Source organism: Condylura cristata, unplaced genomic scaffold (assembly GCF_000260355.1).
Source record: "Condylura cristata isolate star-nosed mole 26May11 unplaced genomic scaffold, ConCri1.0 scaffold00004, whole genome shotgun sequence".
In the NCBI taxonomy this organism is placed as follows: domain Eukaryota; kingdom Metazoa; phylum Chordata; class Mammalia; order Eulipotyphla; family Talpidae; genus Condylura; species Condylura cristata.
The window spans coordinates 19,781,702-19,805,251 of record NW_004567105.1 but is presented as its reverse complement, the minus strand read 5'-3'; the positions used below and the strand labels follow the sequence as shown (position 1 = coordinate 19,805,251).

Below are 23,550 nucleotides of genomic sequence, written 5' to 3'. Positions count from 1 at the left end.
AACCAAAATAGAGCCAATCCTACAGAAATTTCTATAATGTCCATTTTGTAGGTCACCTACAGCACAGCTGTTCTATCTTAAAAAATTCAAATGGCTGCACTTAGTAAAAGACCTATAGGTTATAAAAGGTCCAGGACACGTGCTTCATGGTCCCAAACATTCTTCTAACCCCAATTCCTGGAGACCATGGGTAGTTTTCAGACCTAGATTTAACAGACATTTCTTTTTGCATCCCCATGAAAGACAAAACTCAGCTATGAGTTGACTTTGAGTGGCAAGATTTGAATTCCCAAACCGCTCTCTGTATTCCTCAACAATGTTGTCCCAGAGATTTAAAAATCCCCCTTATAATTCTTAAGTCAAAAGCATGTGAAGTCTACAACTACAAGAAAGCATATTACTACAGTATGTATCAACAGAAGCTTTGCTGATTACTAGCCCTGGCTAGGACTTGTGTTTACAAAATACAATTAATCTGCTAACATAGGGATACGGTCTCATCCAAAATGGCTCCCATTTTCAAACAGTAAGTCATCTATATGGGACTCAACTAAAAGTGGTGAGGAGTCCAATGGCAAACAGCAAGCCATTGCTACCGTAAAAACTGTCAAAGTGAAGACAGTTTCAAGAGTTCTGAGGAACAGCTGTTTCCTGCAGCATCTGGACTGCCAATTTCTCATGAAGCTCCTGTATGAAGTCTTGAAAGGAACAGATTCAAAACACTGGTTACACATTTGAGACCTAAGGAAGAGTTCACAGTTCTGGCCTTGGGACTTCCTAAACCCCAAAAGCTGTTTCTCACCCACCAATGCTGGGTGGATGGGTGGCTGCCCCAAACAAGGGAGTTGAGCATGTGGTGTTTGCTGTGATCATCTCGGGTATTTATTTAGAATGTAGACTGAGTATCATGCAGGAATCCAAATTTCTGAAGGTGCTTCATAGGAACAGGCACTTTTAGAAAGTCCACTGTGTGATTCTGAGGGGCCTTCTTTAAGTCTGAGACCTACTATTTAAGGCTGTTCTAGCTCTAGGTAACATATCATTAAGAAAACAAAAATGTCTAAAAAGATATATACAAAGTTGCACTAATTTCAAGGGCTCTGTTATTAGATGCTCCTGATTTAGTAACTTGAATAAAGGAAGGTTAAAGAGAATACTGTGGATGGACTGATTCCTATTCCACCTCTCTCCTCGAGTATTTTTTTGCTACTGTAGACGCTGGAAAACTAAAATCCCCATTTCTGGAACTCCTTTGCAGTTAGCTGTAGTGGTAGATGCATCACAGTTCCACCAGTCAGGCAGGACTCTGCAAAGTTTAGTAAGGAAAGGAAATCCTTGAGAAGGCAGATGCTGCGTATGCACTTTTCTAGTGTGTGTGACTGGGGATATAAGAAGCCTGTGTAGCAAACACAGTTTGCTTGCACTGACTGTAGTCATTTCAAAAATCGCAGTGGACTTAAACTGGGCTCCTGGCGATGGGAGCTCTGGAAGCTCAACCTGCCCATCCAGTTGGTTTTCTAAGTCATCGAATATATTTCAACAGAACCCATTCTGTTTAAACTAAAGTGGATTATATTGTTAGCAACTAAACCCTCAGCAATACCAGAAGTAAAGAACCCAGGTTACGAAGCACTGATTTCTCATAAATGTCAGTCTAAACTTCCTTAAGAATTCTCCATTAGTATTTTAGAATTGAAATTCTGAACGATATATATATATATTTTTAATCAAGTATTGAGCTCTCCCTGGTGGTGAATGGGCTAGGACGCAACACTGCAAGCTAGCCGCAGCCACTTCAGTGGGAGTTTGATCCCCAGCCCCGGAGGTGACCCACATGACGCGGCAGACCTCTCCTGACCTACCCGCTACTGCCTTCGTCCATCTGCCTGTTCTGCTCCCCACTCTGTCTCTGGTGAATCTTCTCTCTGCCCCTGCACCTCTGGCTTGTACCCCAGTTCTGTATGCATAAATAAATCTTTTTTAAAAAAATGCAAGTTTTGATTGGTGATCCAGGGAAATATTTGTGGCAATCTTCCCCCCACCACTGGAGGCATAGCAAGGCATTTACCTTTGGCACGCCTGAGACATGTCTATCTGGTAAAAATACACTTCAACTGCAAGTTCATTGTCAAGGACACTTGCAGAGGCATATCAAAGACATCAGATATGAATATAAATCCTAGCTCTGCTATTTACATGCTGTAACACTGAACACTTATGGAAGCTCTCTGAGCCTCAGTTTTCTAATGGTGACAGCAGTTCTTTGGGTTTTTGAAGAGATTAAGTAAGACCAAGTTATATAAAGCATCCACAAAAGAACCAGCACATAAAAGATCATGACTCTTAGACGACTGTTAATACCATAGTTATTAATTTATTATTATCACTAATCCTTTAAATGTTGGACTCAAAACTAAAGACTGTATTAAGAGGAATGTCACAATCTCATTTCTGTTTCCACCTCCCTATAGATTAAAGATCATTGCAGAAAGGTGATAAAAAGAAAAAAAAAAAAAAAAAGGTTGAGAAGTTTCCCGCTGGGCTTGGATTGGGATCAGCTTTCTTAAAGTAAGCAAGTTCCGCTCTACCTGGTACAAAAGTAAGGCACAACTGTTTTGGCACTTGTGAATGGGATTTAATAACTTCACAAGTCAACCTTTGCTTTCACAGTAAATGTAAGACGGCTTCAGAAAATAAAGTGTTTAGTCACACACAGAAAAGCAATGCATACAGAGTGGGGTAGCTACGAGGCATCAATTCTAGAATCTAGGTGTCCAACTTTTTAAAGATTTATTTATGCATACAGATCTGGGGTACAGGTCAGAGATGCAGGGTTGGTGAGAGGATTCACCAGAGACAGAGTGGGGAGCAGACGGACAGATCATCGAGGTACACTGCTGAGGGGAGCAGGAGAGGTCTGCTGTGCCAGGTGGATCACCTCTGGGGCAGGGAACTCATGCTGAAGTGGCTTTGGCTTCTTAATGCTGTGTTTTAACCTGCTGTGCCACCAGGGAGGGCCCAACTTTTAATCTGTATTCTGCCTTATGCAATTTGGAAAGTTATTTTATTTTTCTGGACTTTCCTTTCCTCATCTGTTAACATGGGCTTAGCAAAAGGTTGACTTCACAATCTTGCTGAGGACTAAATGGAGCTACACATGTGACCAACAGCACACCTGTGCAATGTCCACTTAGACTGTTACCTGTATCACACCTGGAACTAGCATCCCTAGGGAAGTCATTTCCAAACATACGAGATGGTGGTTTCTGGACAGTCTGCATTCTCCTCAATCCCTTATTTGCAAATCTAGTATGTCAAGTCCTATTCAGCAAAATAAATCCTGAAACATATACTCCTCTCCATTTTCTCTTGTATCCACTACAATTTGTGACAAGTTTCTTCATACTTCCTGGGGCATGGTCAGGACTCTGTAAACAACCCTCTTTGTTTTCTGCTTGCTGCTCACAAATACAGGAATATAAAAACTTCACCTCCTGCTTAAAACCCTGAACGCCACTCCACTGCATTTACAGTAAAATGCTTATAAGGACATACATAACATAGAATTGCCTGCTCTGAATTCATATTCCATGCATCTCTCCCCATATTCTAGCTACACTGGCTACTCTTCTGCTCTCAAAACACCTGGAACAGAATCCTGTCTTAAAGTCTGCTATAAGCTTACTTCTGCTTGGACTCTGTAAGAGCTAATAAGTCAGACTTCAGTTCAGGTATCACCTTCTCAGATAAAACTTTCCACGTAACCTGTTAAGTAGATCACACATTGATACCAGTTTTAGTTACACTAATGCACTTGGCAGCCCCAGAAAATATCTTGATAACCCAATTAGTTTACTCTTATCAACTATCCCTCCTAAGAATGTAAACGAATGTGAGGACAAGGAGTATATTATTCTTCTTCCTCTTTCTTATCTCTAGCACCTTGAACTGCTGTTCTCATACAGTACCTGCTTCTTCACACCTGTTGGCTGCTGGTATTGCTACCTACTACCAAGGTACCCTCAGACCCCAATACTCTTGGCATCAAATTCTCCTTTAGTAAAGGTAGCAAATAGATCATTTGAGTAAAGAGTTCATTCAGGTATATGAAATGGGCCACAGATGAATTCTGGATGATGTGTATTTCAGCCACTCAGCAGGTGAACTCCAGATTCACCCAATGGACTCACATTATCACCTACAAGTCAGCTTATTAGCTTTCTCCTGCAACTTGGGGTTTAGACACCATAAGGCAGATACTTTCAGTCCTCCGTCTTGTGTCCAAAATGGGCAGAACAGAGAATTCTCTTATAAACATCTTTTAGGATAAACAGAAGACTTTGTGTATTAGTTGGGCATAAGCCACTGTCCTCCTCCTCACTCCTGGATGGATGGTGGTGAAATCCTCATGATGGCAATCATGTGTCACTCATGTTGCAAAAGCCTTCTCTTAACTATCCAAAATGTGACAAGCTGAATGCTTGAACTGTTCACCATTTTCTTTGGATCTTTAAGTATTTCTCCAGTTCCATGAACATGGAAAATTGGGATATAAAAATGAAAGAAAGATAACCTCTAGGAAGAGCGGAACAATGTAACTCTTCTGCTCTCTGCTGAATGTCTAGCCTGGCTTGTAGTGAATGCTAAACAAGTTTTAATGAACAACCGTGGAGAATGCTTTTTGGGACAGAGACAGCCAAAGTACTAAGCTGCCTGTAAAATACCCAGACTTTCCTTTTTAAAGGAACTAGATAAGGATTTAGAGTCACTGTGCTTTATTGACCCAACCAGGCCATATGAAAATTAACCAAAAAGCCAGAGACATGGAATGGAGACATATTCTTATAGTAAATTCAGTGGCAGTCTTAGTTCACAACTCTCCACTGTGTTTAGAATTCACTATAACTTACAACTTAAATTTCTCCATGTTTCCCCAATGAGCTGCAATCCACCAACATTTCTCAAGTAGCTGTTCATTAAAAAATATTACTGCACGGTAATACTGCACTAGAACACATGCTGGGAATAGGATTTCACTTGGAGGCAGAAACATCCAGAACCTAGGTTAAGCTTTAAAATTCTAATCTTATCTGTTCCCAATGCTTTGGGTGTCTCTTATCTATTTGTAATCCCTACTAAAGTAAACAAATAAATAAATCAGCTCAAAACTGATTTTTTTATGACATCCAGACATAACACTTGACTAAAGAATAAAACCAGCTATCCTGTACTTAGAGTAAAAGAGTTGTTGACATTCTGCTCTCACATGACTTCTTTGCAAGAAAAAAATTGATGAATATGAGACAATTCATGAGCAGGATTAAATGATATGCCCTGAAAGCAATGGGCTTTATTATAGGCTTTACTGTTGCACTTTCAGCCTAGCAAGTATGAGTGAGTAGAAAGCTCTTTTATGCTGACTTTTTACCATGTTATCTACGAAGTTATGTATTATAACTACTGCCTATAGTACTCCCTACTCCTACCATGTAGGAGATTGTAAATTCAGCAAATAAAGGAAGATGTCAAACAAAAGTTAACCAAGAAACATCCTGCACTGTATCAGAATATACAAGTACCAGCATCACTCTTTGTTCGAATAACCTTTGAAAAGGCTGAGTTCATCTTTGATGTAAATTATTTTATGTTGCGATATTCTTCCACAAAGAAACCTTGGGATGATCAACTTTAAGGGAAACAAACAAGCAGAAAAAAAATACACACACACACACACACACACACATATATGCACACTCACATATACACACACATATACATATATACACATACACACATACATACATATATACACATATACATACACACATATACACACATCCATATATACACATATACACATATACACATACACATACACACATACACACATACACATATACACATATACACATATACACATATATACGGCCAACACCCTAATGCTAGAAGAAAAAGAAATTTTTCAGTGGGATAGGAAAGAGGCTGAGTGGATAACCCTCTCAGTATAAGCCTTTGGGTTTCTTTTCCCAGCAGCTGCCATGCTGAAGAATCAAACATGGATGGAAGAATAAATATAAACAGAGGTAGCAAAGAGATTCTCTGTCCATATGGAGAACGGGGATCTACTGCCTCACAACGGGGGGTGAGCATTGTGTGGGCAGTGTATGCAGCTAGCTGAAAGATGTGCCTCAGTTGCTGAAAGGTTTGAAAGCCAACCCCCCACAAACCACTTAGTACAGCTACTTAATTGTTGTTTATTTTGTATGTTATCTCCCCTCTTTTCTTTTATACTACTTTTGGGGGCTGTTTGCAATCAAGGCAGGAAGGAAGTAGACTTTGCTCTTTGTGATGGAATAATTATTTGAAGCTTGAAAAGCTTCACTGATTTAGGAATTTCCCCCCAAAATAAACTAGTGGTAAAATCATTCCCAGGCCCCAAAGTTAAACAACTAAGTCATACCAAAAAAGATTGTTCCACTTTCATACAGCAAGGGAACCCCGCATTTCTGCCTTCTATCACTTTCTAGTTAGAGACTATCACATCAGTATCCAAACTACACATAACACCCTGTCCTTATCTATTGCACTGGCTAACTATTAACCAGCACAAACTGTGAAAAGAAAATATAAAAGGAAGCATCTTCAAAGTGGGTGAGCTGAGGAAGAAGAATCCATATCTCAGAGTAATCTTATTCATTATTATGTAGCAAGAAAAACATCTCATCTAGGGGAATCAAAGGGCAACAGAAATACCAAGGATGCAAACAGATCAAGTTTAAGACTGACAATTTATAAAATGATTAGCTAATCTCTCAACTAATCTCTCTAAATCTAGGCCCTTCTCTGTGAAACAGAAGCTTCGCACTACCACCTTCACATATGGAGAGCATTAGGGAAGATTAAGTTTATAACACACTTGATTCAAGTCCTGGCACATAGAATGGCCATCTAAATTGGGATTTTTTCAGCCACAGTACTGAGTTCCACAGCCCTTTCTGACTCTCACATCATCAAGGCATTACAAACCAGCTGGCAATCATTCAGCCTACTATGTCACTCTTTACAGATGACAAGTGTCCCACCCCCTTCATTCATTCATTCATTCATTCATTCAGACAGAACTGAGGTACAGGCCAGAGATGCAGAGGGTGAGAGGATTCACCAGGAACAGAGCGGGGAGCAGAACAGGCAGATCGACAAAAAACACTGCTGAGGGGAGCAGCGGGCGGGTCAGGAGAGGTCTGCCACGCCATGTGGTCACCTCCGGGGCAGGCGGGAATCGAACTCATGCAGAAGTGGCTTTAGCTTCTTAGTGCTGTGCTTTAACCCACTGCGCCACCAGAGAGGGCCTGTCCCACCCCCTTTTTTAACCTATGATCCCTACTTTTTTATAAGTGGTCACTTTATCATTCGTCCCTCCAAATAGAACTATGTCTGAACAACGTATCTGATTCTGCAGATGCTTACACCTACTGCATCAATGTATCAGTGTAGAGTTCTTCCTACCCATCTTTGTGCCATGTCAGACCACAGGACAAGTGAGGTTCGCAGACATAAAACTGACACAGCCCCAGATTTATAGTTAGAACACTGATAGATAGCTCCTTCCCCCTCGAAGCTACCTGTGATGTGATTTATTAACGCATAGTTAAGTTCTGAAAATCTATCAATAGTACAATGCTATGCCTTTAGCGATGGGTATTAATTAAGCTAAGGCAACCTGGCCAGGCAGAGAAATAAAAACTTAATTTCCATATAGTGCTTTTGAGATATGATTTTTAAAAAATACTAGGGGAGGCCCTCCCTGGTGGCACAGCGGGTTAAAGCACAGCACTGAGAATCTAAAGCTGCTTCCGCATGAGTTCGATTCCTGCCTGCCCCGGAGGTGACCACATGGCGTGGCAGACCCCTCCTGACCCGCCCGCTGCTCCCCTCAGCAGTGTACTTCGTCGATCTGGCTGTTCTGCTCCCCACTCTGTCTCTGGTGAAGCCTCTCACCGCCCCTAAGCCTCTGGCCTGTACCCCAGTTCTGTATACACAAATAAATAAATCTTTTAAAAAAAAATACTAGGGGAAAGAAGTAAGATCACTAAGAAGGTGGAGTGGAAGTGCTGAAGTAGAGCACACAGATGTCAGGAGGATTTCTGACAAGAGGAACTACCTACGCCAGGCGTGCAGAGGATGAAGAAGGATTATCAGGGCTTTTCAGACCAAATGGGCATGTCACTGTGTGCCTATGTAATTAGGTGACATTACATGGAATGAAAGCTACCATCCCAGGGAGTGGTGGAGATAAGCAACAGTCAAATCATAGAGAACCTTGTATAGTGTGTTGAGGGCTTGGACTTTATCCTGCAGGTAACATAATGTCAGTGGAGGATTTAACCAGGTGGTTGTTTACAAGGTCAGACTTCTGTTAATAACCCTAGGTTGTGTGCAGTAGAGAGACTCTTAAAGTCTACAGGATCCACTATTGGTTGTATTAGCTAACAAAAGGAATGGATGCCCTTGGAGGGACTAATACACACAGGAACACCAATTATCTGAATTTTGGACATGGATGTCCTATCTGGTCAACAAGGTCGTGTTTTTTTTTTTTTTTCTGCATTAGCCTTCAAATATGACATACTACTTTCAGGAAATGAGGCAAAACCGAGTCCTTTTATAATCTAGCTCTCTTGCTAAGCAACCTACAAAAAGAGCATGTCAATGTTTCTGACCCAGTCTCCTCTGGACTTTATTAAGAATGGAGTTTTCTTTCACAGCATGTTTGCAAAGATTGATTCAATACTTTTATGTTAGTACCTAGTCTGAACTGAATCAAAATTTACATCACACATTTCTGGCTGGTAACTTAATCACTGAGGTAGCGATGGTCAAAGATTCAATCAAGAAACCTCTGGGAGCAGGCTGTAGATTATAGTGTCAGAAACAAGAGCTGTTTTCTATCTTCCACAAGTGCTTGGAACAAGTCAGCACTCCATCAAAAGGCGCATACCGTTTAATGTTCTGTCGGAGAATGGAATGCTTGTTTACCTGAAATAATGGACTGATAAAAATAACTTGTGTCTGCTTTGAGGAATCCTAAAACTTATTCAAAGATTAACCTGGACAATCAAGACCTTTAACTCTAAAACACAACCACCACCAAGAAAACAAAACCTGAATTCATAACTAAAGCATTTCCAAAATGTGGATTCCCACACACTTATAAATTCAACTCATGCAAAACTAAAATGCTTTGAATGCAAAAATGCATTTTACTTGGAAGCAGCTAGCATTTACCTAGGTTTTTGGGCATCTGGTATGGTATCAGCCCTTTTTATGGATTGGCTAATTTAATCCCCACAGGCAACTGAGGACTTAAGATATTATTATTGTAAACCTCACTTTACAAATGATAAATCAAAACGTCAGAATTAAGTGACTCAAAGTCATCCTATTTGAAGAGGTGACTCCAGATCTATGAGTGTCCAAAGGTATCAATATATACTCTACAGAAAGCAGTTTGAGGCTCACTTTGGAAGACATTAGCCAGCATAACATGTTTAGGTGTTTAGAAAGTGTGAATTTTAACTCATGTAGGCTGAAAAGTACAATATGGCCTTAGGCCTCTATATGGAACAGTTGGGAACATCACTCTGTAATTACATAGCTTGACTAATAACTTGAGAGGTAACCGACTCACACTGATCCCATTGGATCCTTTAGCAATCTCAGCTCAGTTACACAATCCCATCCCCCATAACTGCCCATAATCTCACTTGCTTTTCAGTGACGAGATATTTTAAATTATAACCATCACATAAATGGAGCAAACTGACAAAAGTAGATCATGAAGCATACCAAGCTGCCAGCATGACCCATTTCCTAAAGATCAGATATCCCACCCATTAACTATCAGTTTGAAATAACCCAGTTTCTATACATTATGTCATTTAATCCTATATTTTCCAGCCACGAACTATTACCATCATTACCCCCAGTATACATGAAGTCCGCGAGAGCCAAATCACATGCACATGGTCTTGGCATATAGTAGGGCTAGGAAAAGTCTCACTCTAATTCCACAGCTGATCCTCCTTTGCATCTCTATATGAGACCAATGAGTGAAGAACTTGGCACAAACATAACTTAGAACTTAAATGGCATAGCAGGAAGATATGTGTTAAGTCTGGAAAACTTAATAATAGCACAAGTTTGTGAGTGGCAACCACAAAGCCAGTATACAGCATCTTATTTCTAGTGTAAAAAAAGTGGGCCCGCCCTGGTGGTGCAGCGGGTTAAAGCACTGCACTAAGAAGCTTAAGAAGCTAAAGCCGCTGCCACATGAGTTCGATTCCCACCTCCCCCAGAGGTGACCACATGGCGCCGCAGACCTCTCCTGGCCTGCCCGCTGCTCCCCTCAGCAGTGTACTTTGTCCATCTGCCTGTTCTGCTCCCCACTCTGTCTCTGGTGAAGCCTCTCACCGCCCCTGAGCCTCTGGCCTGTACCCCAGTTCTGTATGCACAAATAAATAAATCTTTAAAAAAAAAAAAAAGTAAGGAACAGTGGGCCCTCCTTGGTAGCCCAAGGGTTAAACTGCAGCACTATGATGCTAACCACAGCCACTGCAGTATGAGTTTGACCCCCGACCAGGGAGGTGACACACATGGTACAGCAGACCTCTCCTGGCTAACCCACTGCTCCGCTCAGCAGTACATTTCAGTCAATCTGCCTGTTCTGCTCCCCACTCTGTCTCTGGTGAGTCCCCTCACCTACCCCCTGCATCTATGGCCTGTACCCCACTTTTTGAATGCATAAATCAATCTTAAAAAAAAGAGAAAAGATGAGAGGGAACAAGGTAAGGAAGTAAGAGGAAAGGAAGGAGGAAACTGCATAGTATTATTCCATTTTACAGAAGAGGAGATTAAAGTTAAGAAAAGGTTAAGCAAAGTTAAACAACTTGCCTAAGAACTTTGGCAAGTGAAGAATCAAGAGTCAAAGGTAAAACCTGGGAACTTTTTTTTTTTTTTTTAAAGATTTATTTATTTGTGCATACAGAACTGGGGTACAGGCCAGAGGCTCAGGGGCGGTGAGAGGCTTCACCAGAGACAGAGTGGGGAGCAGAACAGGCAGATCGAGGAAATACACTGCTGAGGGGAGCAGCGGGCGGGTCAGGAGAGGTCTGCCACGCCATGTGGTCACCTCCGGGGGAGGTGGGAATCGAACTCATGCGGCAGCGGCTTTATATTCTCAGTGCTGTGCTTTAACCCGCTGCGCCACCAGGGAGGGCCGAAACCTGGGAACTTTTGACTCCCAAAGCATGACTCTTCTCCCTTGACAAGGGGCTGTGTTTCTGATGCTCCTGGAACTATTCCTCCTAGAAAGGGAAAAGTTGGAAACTCCTTACTGATTCAGGGGGGGATTCTTCCCCCCTCCCCCATTCCAGCAGGGCACGAGAGTTTAGGGACAGAGGCCCTGGTTCATAAGCCAGCTCCACCCCTTTACTAGCTCTGTGACCTTGGTCACAGGATAGAAAGAAGTAACTTTGCTCTAGGTAAACTATCTTGCGATTATAATTATACACATTTAGCTCTTTGTCAGTTTTTGTTGAGAAAGTAGAGAATGGAAACAATTACTTAGAACTAAAGTGAATCTGAAGCCTGGGTTATTTGAAATTAACTGCTTTAACTTTCTCTCATTCTGGAGTGGGGATTTTGCAATTAAAGTCACTTTCTTTAAGAAAGGAGTCATCACTACTGTTAAGTTAGCCCTCTGCCTCACACTAATGACAACAGTAAACTTTTTTTTTTTTTTTTTTTAGTATATTTAGTACTTCTTATGTGCCAGCCACTGGGCTAAGGGATTCTTTCTAACCACTCTTAGATATGTACTCTCGCTTACCTATTTAGCAGATGGGGAACTGAAGCTCAGAGATCGAAGTTCTGAGCCAACCAAAACAGGCCTCTACCCAATCTTTTGGTTCCCAACAGCTCTGTGTTCTGTGGCCTCCTTGCCTGCATTCAGATGAATACCAGGGCTTTCTAACTAACTTTCATTGTCACTAAATTGCTGATTATTAAGCCACAGGTATCTCTGCTAAGGGTGCTTCAACAGCCATTTGTTTAAAAACAAATCATATCATCGATGTAGAAAATGAATTCTTACTATTAATGCAGTTGGAATGGCTAGGAATTACAAAGAAAGGTCACAACTTAAATGGCTGTAAAATCATTTAAAGCAAAAAGACATTATTAACACATTATTCAATAATTTTCTAATATGGTCACTTAAACCCGTCTTTCAAAACAGCATAGAAACAGGCTTAGAGCAAATTGAGTAAGTAATCTCTAAAGCATCTTTTGTCTTAATTTATTTTGAAATACAGTTAAAATATTTCAAAGCCTGCCCTTGGCCAACACTGCACCATTTCATTTGAAAAGCAGGGGTTTTGGCAGTAATTCTTAATCCCCTAAAGTAAAATGGCATCTTTACAGTTTGTAAGGGGCCTCCCCCTTACAAGGCTCAGGAGGCATGTGGCTTCCATCCAAAGGCCAAGGAGACTGAGGTGGGAGAGGCTGGCGACAAAGACCAGGTGTGACATCATCAAACACACCCATTTACACCTGGGTGGTACTGAGATGCTGCGGTCATAACCAGTCATTCACCCAGAAGACAGGGATTTGCTTGCTGTGTCTTTCTGGTATAAGATCACATTATTTAAAAAACAAACAATAACTGTTTAAGCCAACAGTTAGCTGTAGATCTATGTACAGCTAACTGTGGGTGCAGTACAATGTATTGGTTAGAGGAAATCTAGTCTTTAAACAGCTTTGGCTCCATATCCAAGCCTTTCCTTCTTATTTGCATTTTCATTCTTTTAATCTTGGGCAAATTTTCTTAGCCTTTGAACTTGAGTTTCCCTACTTGTTAAAACAATGATAAAATTTATCTACTTCATAACATTTTTGCTAGGACCAAATGAGATAACTATAGCTGGAGACACAGGGCCTTGTCCATGGTAAATTATCAATAGATATTAACTTATTAACTCAAGTCATTATTTCCTTATTCAGCAAGCTGCTCTAGCCTCTTAATCAGCTTGTCTTTGGTCAATTTTGTATAAATGCTTTCACAGAAAAAGAGGAAAAAGGGAAAGGAGATAAATTGTTTTTTTTTTTTAATTTCTAAGAATATTGATGAGTGAGAAAGGTGATAGATAATGCGCAAGAATAGGAGTTAAGGGATTAATCTCTATGGATTATTTGATTTCAGTCATTTATCCAATCCCTAAAGGCAAAGTCTGGAATCACTAGGAATGAATTTATTTCTTACAACACGTGGGTTTACTGTATGTTTTTTAATTCACTTCTCTGGCAGAGAAGGAAAATCTTTAGTTAAGTCCAAGTCCCAGGTAGTCTAGTTCCCTTAATCATCGCACAGTACTAGACTGATATTTCTGTACCAATTTAGACATCAAAAAAGATTTCAGAGAGAAATATATACTGGAGGTCAAGCTGCCAGTATATGATGGGAATAATACTACGATTTGATCTATAACTCAATCCAACTGTTTATTTTCCTACATGGCCCCCAGTTTCATTGAGCCAGTGATACTGTAACAGGGTGGTCCCAAGGAAAAGGGGATGTTCCCCGGTGCTCTCCCCAACCCAAGGGGATGTAAAGCTGAGCAGGGAGAAGCTGGGAAGGAGACTGGAGAAGGATGGACAGCAAGGAGACCTGGAGGCAGCCCATGGAGCAGAGTGCATATGAGAAGGCTATGTTTGCTTCCCAGTCTTGGAATATTTCTAACACATCTGGGTGAGAGCCCAGTGGAGAGGCTAGCAATGACAGTTTTTTTGTTTTCTTTTTTAAGATTTATTTGTGCATACAGAACTGGGGTACAAGGGTGGTGAGAGGCTTCACCAGAGTGGGGCACAGAACAGACTGACGAAGTACACTGCTGAGGGGAGCAGCGAGCAGGTCAGGAGAGGTTTGCTGCGCCAGGTGGGTTACATCCGGGATGGGGACTGAACTCATGCTGAAGTGGCTTTTGCTTTTTAGTGCTGTGCTTTAACCCACTGCGCTACCAGGGAGGGCCCAGCAACGGCAGCTTTTATTTTGATTTTGCTCTTTTCCTTCCAGATTCGTCTGGCTGTTTCTGACCCTTTTCTGACCCTTTTCCCTGCTGAAGATGCCTTAGACTGGTGGCAGGCTTTCAGGCCAACCCTGTTAGGCTGGACATTTACCCATGAGGAGAGAGGTAACCTCAGGGGCTTGTTTTGGAAACTACATTGTCTTTTCTTTGTTGCACAATAATTGTATTAAAGCTCCTTTCCACTAATGTTCTTACATGTTTTGTCTTGGCATTGCAAATAGCAAACCTATCTATTGGAATGGGCAGGCTTGGGGGTTCTGAGGTGCCTCTCTCCCTGCCCTGTAACAATATTGCATTACTCAAGGAAAATTAATACCACAAATGGTAAAACAAAGCAGCCTTTCTGACTTTTCAAACAAATATTTGTGTATGTAATAAACCCAGTAGCTAAAAATACTGTCTTCCACTGAAAAGCTTCTAAAAGAATACATCAGCACCAAATAGGAATCTCAACTTTCACTTACTCCAAACATTAAACGTGCATTTACTGAGCATCTAGCAGAACCACTCTGCTAGGCAACAATTTATTGTCCAAATCTTATAGCCAGCAGCTGTTTTTCATATCCAAATTGCATTTCTTTTTGATTCAATGTTCCTGTAAACAGAATGTCTATCTTTGAGGTACGGATTACACTGTGTTAATGACCTCTGGTTGTGCCAGCTAGATCTCTCTGGTTGTTCATCTTGGCAGTAAGTAATGGACCTGGCAAGGTAAAGGCTTTATTCTTGGTTTCCTCATCTGTGAAATGGGATTAAAAAAAACAAAACAAAACAAAACAAAAAACTACCTGTCACCCAGAAAAAAAGCTCTACAAATTAATTAATCTTGAAATTTAGTTCTACCAACTACCATTTGGGCATGATTATAGGAATGATTTGATTTTATGCAACCATGAAAGTCATTTAAAATGGTTACACACTTAAATGGGAAACAGTACATCTGTACACAAGTATCAATATAAATGTTCACCTCAGTTCTGGAAAGCTCAAGCTGTGTAATAAAGATGCACATTTCAAATAGGAAAAAGAATACCCACTCTTTTCTAAGTATTGTTAAGACAGACTACTATAGCTTAAATAAATATGTGCTAGAACCTTAAATAAATATGTGTCAAAGTTTTAAAAATACTTTCCTGGGCAGTGGTTAAAAATGAAAAAAATATAATTTGCTGCAAAAGCAACAGGATTGTATAATCCTATTTTATAATTTTCATCTTTCCTACATTAAATTTCATGCAAGCATTAAATTGCATTATACCCTTCTTTTCCTTTTTCATGAATGTTTTCCAAATCCTTCATTATTCTTTCATTTCAGACCAAATTTTGGACTACCTGGCAACAAGGAGCCACAGCCAGGCCCCAATAAAATGATCATTTATCTAACAAGAAGCAGAATGGCACCTGTCAGTTCTCCCAGAAGAACCCATCAGAGAACTCTAGGTAGGGCAGACTGCCAGACAGAGTTCTGGCATTTCCAGCAAGTGAAGCTAAAGTCATCTCTGGTTTTGGTTGGTCATCAACTGGAAATCCCTAACATGTTGACTACTTCAGAATCATTAAACTTAGGTTTACACAGAGTCATAAATAATAACACGTGAATGCTGAGGTTTGTTTTGCAATCCTTGGGTTTTCTAGATCACCTTAGAAACCATTTTCTGTGAGGGCCCTCTCCTGGCGGTGCAAAGGGTTAAAGCCCAGCCTTATAAAGTTATCTGCAACCACTGCAGTACGAGTTCGAAACCTGGCCAGGGAGGTGCCTCACATGGCACAGCAGACCTCTCCTGTTCTGCATGTTGATCCCTTCAGCAGTGTATTTCAGTCAGTCTGCCTGTTCTGCTCCCCACTCTGTCTCTGGTGAATCTGCTCACCCCCCACACCTCTGGCTTGTACCCCAATTCTTGTATGCATAAATAAATACATCTTTTAAAAAAATACCTTTTCTATGAAACTTCTCTAGCATCCCTCCCTCCTACCCTCTTTTACTTAAAGAGCTGCAGGAACATAAATTTGAACAGCTGTCCATGTGGACACCGCATCTCAGGAAACTGGTTGGCCCTTTATAACACAACACACCCTTACTGGAAAGCAAGGAAACTTGTGTTTTTGCAAAGCTGTTTTCCTAGGAAAACACTGAAGCAGGGACCCAAGTCATTGTGGAAAATCAGCACAGTGGGGTCCTGAGAGGCTCCCTCACAATACAGTCACTTTGTAAACTGATTTTCAGAAGCAAGCAGGTGTACTAGTACTCAAACTCTAGCACTTAGAATCCAGTGCTGGGGGTTAGTAAAGTCACTAACTGGGAAGGCCCTTGGCTTCAAAGAGTTTATGTCAAGGTGAAAAAGAAGCAAAAGTTCTCATACCCACAGGGCTTTAGCACAGAGGATGAACTTCTGCTTCTGAAAGGGCAACAGAGTATGTGTATACAAGACAAAGGCAATGCCCCCTCCAGGCTGTGTTCTTCCCACATTTTGCAGCAGGAAGCTCTTTTCAGTAAAGGTGAGGGAGCCTGAAGCCTGCTATTCCCACTCCTTTTTGAGGGGTCATCCACAGAGTTAAATCACCCCATAGTTGAGGCATTCTTCCCAAGGCACCTGCAGGACTTCTGAGCTGGAGTCTGAGCGCTGGGGAACACTGAAAACCCACCCTAACTAGCTCCCACTAAGACCACATTCTAATCAGTAGGACTCAAAAGCCCAAGCCCACCGCTTCCCCAGCAAAGCAAATGAATGCTCCATGCAGATAAGCAACCACAGGAGAGCTTCTGTGGGGCTTGGCAGTCTCTAGACCACTGCCTTGATTCCAATTTCGTGGGTAGCTCACTAATGGCAATGCCTGGGCTGTTTCCTGAGGAATCCATGCTCTGCGTGTTGGAGAAGGGGTTCTGCTGATCACTGGATTTTTTTTTCTGATCCACACAGTAGAAAGGGCTGGCTTCAGTCTTCAAAGAAGACCTGCTGCTTGCTACAGGGATCGCCCCAGCTGGGAGGTGCCAGCCAGAGAGGACCAGGAGTTGAGAAAGGGTAAATCAGGAGGCATGCCAGAGACAATACTGAGCCTGCAACAGGGCAGGGCTAGGAGATACTTGCTGGGTGTCCTCCTCAGGATTCTTCCCCTGAGGCACAAGGCTGCTCCCCCCTCTTCCAGCCTCTCAGCCTCCAGCTGCGCCCCTCCTGGTCACTATCTGCTCTGGATTAACTCTTGGGGAGATGCAGTGATAACTGATACTCAGGGATTTACCCAAGGTCACACACTGCCAGGACCCCTTCCTCAGATTCTCATTTCTGATAGAAGACCGCATTCTCTCCATTCCTCCAGATACAGAGCCTGGGGACCTCCCGGTCAGGACAAGCAAGTACAGGCAAGTGTTCATTACCTCCTTTAAGTGGTCTCCTTGGGCCACCAGACTTTGCTGGATTTTTCCAGCAAAGGGGAGAAGTGGGAAAGTAAAGTTCTTCTCCAACTACAGACATTGCTAAAATAGGACAGTGTAAATACCACCCATGTTACAGAGAAATACCAAGTGGTAGGTAAAATGGTAAGAAGTAGAACAGTCTAAATTTAAGTTGAGATTTAAATGTATAGTTTCATTTCTCCTCATTGGTTGGTTCATAATCATAAAACAATGGTTATAATATGTATTCACACAACAGCAACAGTTACATAAATCTCAGAATCGAAGGAAGCTGCTTCGGTGCCATATGGTTCAAACCTATTTTCACAAGTATCTTAGAAACAGAATTTTAGAATCGGAAGTTACTTAGAAATTGCCTAGTTCTACTTTGTCACTTTACAGCTGAAGAAACAAAAGTTGAACGGGTTCAAATAACTTCTCAAAGGCATACTACTTAGTATTTGTGTTAATAAAAGAATTCAATCACCTAAAAGCCACATCAATGTGGCAGCCTAGAAAAATAGAAAAACGCAGCCAAAAGACAGATACATAAAGAGCAGTCTTCCTCTAGCTAATACACATGGTGATTTTTAAAAAGGACAATATGGGCTAATTATAAGAAAATTACCTCCACCCTCTCAGCTCCTCCCCACCCCCACTTTTTTTTTTTTCCTGGAAAGGAGGAAACAGGTAGAGACAGACCGGATAATAGCAATTCTCACTAACTGCCAGTCCCTGTAAAAACTTTTAAGTATTAATGCAAGCATCTTCATTCTGTAAGGCTACTACAGTCCAAGGTTTCTAGGAGACAGTCTATACAAAGCCATCCTGACAACTGCGTGCATTTTAAAAGTACTCTGGTGTTCCCTCAATTTGTTTTATAAATTGTTCTGACTACACAGGTGACTAACACCAAAAACAGAGACTCCTGCAGCTGCTAGTGATTCATGTATTAGAAAACAAAGATAAAAGATCTCCCAGATTTATATCTAAATGCCTTTCCCTAATTTACAAAAGGGAACAAGTAATCAAGAAAAAAAATCTCCCAAACTTGCATAATGAAAAAAAAAAAAAAAGTCAATGCACAAAGTTGCCTGGTAAAGAAAATAAAGACACCCTGCAGAAATGAATGCATGGCCTCACTCCCAAGAGCCAGGCAAGAACACCAGGAATAGGAACATGACCAAGTCTCCTTAGTTTAAAATAAAGCCTTAGACTCCAAGGGGAACTTAGAAATCAAGAATGCAGAAAAAGGACAGCAAGTCACAGTGGGCCATGAGACTTCCATTATCTATTTTCAATTCTATTTCTTATTTCTACTTTTAAACAAAATTTAAAGAATATAACATCACTTTAGCCACAGGTAGCCTTTGCAATTCACACATTCCTGGCATGATGTGTGTTAATTATACTCTACAAACAGTGATCAGCCTAAAATAGGAGAGAAAGAATCCATAGCATCTGGACTTCTGAAGCTGTGGTCTTTTTTGCTGGCTGAGCATCATTTACCTGCACTAGTCAATTTTTCTCTTGCTTCTGTAGTTAAGTCAGCAGGCAGTTCTCTTTAGAAACAAGAAATTCAAGCTGTAACTACAATAGCCACTGTACTGGGATAAAGACATTTCAAACCTCATTTCACCCTTAAAAACTATCCAGTGAGAAAAAGCTTTATAACTACTTTGTAATCATTCAGATCACAAAACAGAAATCCTAAGTTGTTCAATATCTATGACCCTTTGTCTTCCCTGTGGTAAAGCAAGATTTTGAACCCAAGTTTTCAAAAAGCAGTACTTAGGATCTTTCCACTGTCTTAGATTCTCCTCAGACAAGAAAGGGGAAAGCCAAGGTAGCAAGAAAAAGGTAGCAAAGCTCAAGAGACCATATAAGTCTCCAAAAGTGACTAGCTATTTGAGCAGAGTTTTTTTTTTTTAATGTTATGTATAGTGACAGAAAGATTTCAATCAACTAACATTAAAAGACAAATGTGCCTCACAATTTGTTATCTGCAAATCTGCAGTTAGACATAAATAAAATTTAGCAATTTTAATGGCTTTGGCTCAAGTCATCAGATTTCCATATGGTTATTTTCCTTATTTTATGTTAAATGTAATCAACTTAGCACTTGCGCTTTGGAGTCTTGGCAGAATATATCAATTAAAAGCTACATAAATTCAAATTATTCAAAGCATACATTCCAAAATGAGTGATTTTAAGGACAAGATTGAAAAATGCTCTTTTCATAAATGTTAATTTTTTTTTCTATAAAGTAAACTTGCATCATCACCCAGATGACATGCTTCATACAGACAATAAAGGGATAGCTTACTTCAGAATCACAAAAGCTAACAAGCATTTTATTTGCCTAAAATGTGCTGCTGAGAATGAGTGTGTGTCTAAAATGGCCTTTTCTACACTCATTGCAAGATGAAGGTCTCTGATCTTACTATTTCTAAAACTGACAGCAGTCTGAGAAAGCTCACAAATGTCTCAAAACTAAAATGCAAGGACACCATTGAAAAGCCTGGCCCAGTAAACTAACAAAGCTTTTCTAATTGGTGTTGCAAAATATGTTGACTAATCTTATTGCTACACTATCAGAAAAAGGTTGGAAAAAAAGATCAGATATTGATGTTCTATCCAACACTGAAGATTTCTTTCCAAGTCACTCTAAAACCACAAAATATGAGTAAATCACAATTCACTTCTGTCAACTTGTGATTAAATTTACTGTTACCATTATTCATCATCTTGGTTGCCCATGCAATTATTTTCCAACTACTGACATCTATCACATGTGCTAAATAAATTAAAAAATCATTTGACAAATCTCAAGTGGTTGCTGATGGAATTTTCACGCTTACTGAATTTGACTGAAAGGGCTGAATGTCTGATGTCCCCATGATTTTTGGAAAGCCCCACAATTCAAGTTAGGGTTTATTATTATGATTACTCTTAAATTCTTATTTTATGGGAGTGGGCGAGTACAGAACCATTGGCCTTATAATAGAACTCTGCAGCTGATACCATGTTTAGGAACAAATTATTGAGTATTAATAGCTATTCCTTGCAAGGGTAACAGATTCAGGATAACATCTTACATCTTAGTGCCTGTTTTCTCATGCTACTATTTTTTTAATCCATACATTATTGTAGAGAAATTTTCTTTGTAACTTTTAAATACCAAAATTTAACACTATGAAAGAGGATCTAACTCTGTTCCCCATTCCCACAGATTATTTATTGATTCTGGGGTATTTCCAGCGTCCCCCCCTTTCAGTGGCAGGAATGTGAAATTTTTAGAAGTATCCTTAAAGAAAATCTTGAAGGTCATTAGATCTCAGGCGATGAATGCCTTCATTCAACAAGGACACTGCCCTCCTTGGCCTGCAACTCCTTTAACATCAGCAAGTTCCCCCAAAGGGCCTGCACTCTTCCTTGGTCCTAGCAGGTCACATTTCTAAAATACTTAGCTGTCTCAAATATCCCTGGTCCTCAGCATTTGAGTCTCTAACACCACAGCCCCAGCGTTTCAGCCTCGATCCACCTCTTTCTAGTTTTCAATAGAATTATTCCATGTAATCCGATTTGCACAGCCACTTAATCAAAGTGAGAAAGGAGATTACAGAGCTCACATTTGTTTTGCAAAGCAAAGGTGCAAGGATCATCGATCCTACTGACTCTCAGTGACTTAAGAGTACATGGCCCCTTTGGAGTGTTGGACATTAACCTGATCTGTCTCCAGTTCTTGTTTAAATAGGAAGGTTGAGGCTTTTTCTAAACTAGAAGGTAGCAGTTTCTCCACCCAATCCCACCAACACCATGCATGCAAGATGCTACTAGAACAGCGTACTGGTTGCCAGCCTGTGATGATTTTCACAAAGCACACAGCTCAATCAATTGCATCAAAACTTTATTGTTGCCGAATCTTTTAACATGTGCATCTCAACAACACACCTTAGTGGTCCCAATTGTGGCGTTCCTGCGCAGCTATTAGCTAACTGGTTTGCCAGAGGGAGCTGTGCTCCGCTTAGTTTTAGGCTGCAGCTCTGAGACCACGCAAACCTGCCAGGCATTACCCCTTCACCCTGCCCTTTTCCATACAGGTGACATGGGTTGGGCTCTTCCTACCTCTTTCTGAATGTGAACATTCCCCAGGCCTAGACGATGCCAAGCAAGTCATTTAATAAAACAAATTCAGCACCTGGACGCCTTCATACTAAGCCGACGATTTGTACCACCCGCCCCCCCCCCAAACCGTTCACCTCTTGGACACAGAAATTGCAATCTCCGATAGAAACTGGGGGTGGGAAGAGGCGGTGAACAGGCAGCCTTACTTAAGCCCCAGATGCACAGATAAATTCCTAGGGAGAGATTTGAAACTAGCTAAGAATACCGGTGGTGAAAACACTGTGGATGGGGGGCGCGGTGACTTTCGAAACGAAAAGTCAGCTATTTGCTTGGGGGCGGGGGTGGGGGGAGGTAATAACCGAATTATAACCCTGGCCGGTGCATGACTCACAGTGGTTCCGTATAATGCAGTTTATACATTATACATTATATAGTTATCTCAGTAACTATCATTTGAGTTGACCACTTTAAAAAAAAAAACTTATAATAGAAGGAGCTAGATGCCATGTGAAGGAATTACCCATCTCTCACCCAGAGCCTCAAATCTGGCAAACGCTGCGGGGAGCCAAGTTTCTCCGTCTAACCGGGCAGGTTCTCCGGCTCGCGGAGCGCTGCAGCTAAGCAGCTGTAAGTAGGCTGCGCTCCCCAGGCTGCCCCGCGTCCGTCCGAACCCCGCGACCACCTGGGGGCTGCACAAAAGTCTGGGTGGGCCAGCGGGCAAGCGTGGCGCGGGGGAGCTGTTCTGTAATCCCTCGGCTTCCCGAGGAAAATGTGTCTGTTTAAAACAAGCCTTCCGGAATAACTTCAATTGCCAGTTCAAAGAGCGGAGCCTTCCATCTTAAAGGAACTGCAGCTCCCTACTGACAGCTCCCAACTTAACGGCCGCGGCTCCAAACTTGACACCCGCTCCCTCTCCTCCCTCCCACCGCTCCCTCCGGCTCACCCCGGCCCGGCGGCCCCGGCTCGCGCGCCACGCCCGCCTCCCCCGCACCCCCTTGCCTCTCCAGGAGGGCACAGCTCTGCACGCCCCGGCAGCGAGTGCCGGGACGCGCCGGCCTCCCCCAGGCGCTGGCGCGATTTTCTTGCAGCGCCTGCGAGCTCCCGGGCGCGCCCTACTCACTTGTGTCTTCTTCATAAGGAAAGGCAGCGCTGTGATCCAGCCCAGGCAGCGGTGTGGCGACTCCGTTTAGCTGTTCTGGAGCTCCAGCATATTGCACGAGCAGCGGCTACAGATAGTCCACGCATTGGGTAGCCCGAGCGCAGCGCCCTCTTCACCGCCTATGCTGCCCGCAGCGCTTCAGGTCCCGGCGCGAGGCGGCGAGTGAAGCCCGGGCCGGCGCGAAGCCAGCACTTTTATATAGCTCCCTCCCGCCTGCTCCGGACACGCCTCCTTCCCTTCCGGAGCCCCGGGGAAGCAAGACCCGGTTGGGGCACTGGGGGGGTGGGGTGGGGGGAGACCTAGGAGGGCAGCCAGAGCACGGCGAGTGCCGGAGAAGTTGGACTGATCCAGCTTAGCGCGTGCCCTCGCGTGGGGGGGGGGGTCCTCTAGCGCGCACCGGCTGGAAGCCACGCGGGCGTGGGGGCGCCAGGGGTGAAGCTTTTAACAACCTGCAGCCGCCGCTCGCGATGCTCGCTGCGGTCCGGGCTCGGCCTCTCAGCTCCACCGAGGTTCACCTGGCACCTCCCCGAGACGGAAGAAATACCTCGTGTGCGGGCGAGAGCCCGGAGCACCCCCTTTTAAGCGGCGGCTGTGCGGGAGAGGAGTTCGCTGGGTGCCTAGCGAAGAATTCACCCGCCCCGCCTTAGGGAAATAAAAAAGCTTAATTAGAATCTATAGTTAAGCCATTGTCTTACCTCCCTCCATTTTTTTTTTAACAATTACTTTAGTGA

At 42.2% G+C, this 23,550-nt stretch overlaps 1 protein-coding gene across 1 annotated transcript in view; it reads right to left on the bottom strand.

Moving 5' to 3' along the window:
• The window catches only part of KITLG (KIT ligand), a 77,879-nt gene extending 54,882 nt beyond the window's left edge, over positions 1–22,997 (bottom strand). Inside the window, exon 1 of the mRNA XM_004675833.2 lies at positions 22,781–22,997. Within this exon, the coding sequence (XP_004675890.1) occupies positions 22,781–22,795 (15 nt within the window). The 5' untranslated portion in view covers positions 22,796–22,997. The remainder of the gene's footprint in view (positions 1–22,780) is intronic.
• Positions 22,998–23,550: the final 553 nt, after the last annotated feature.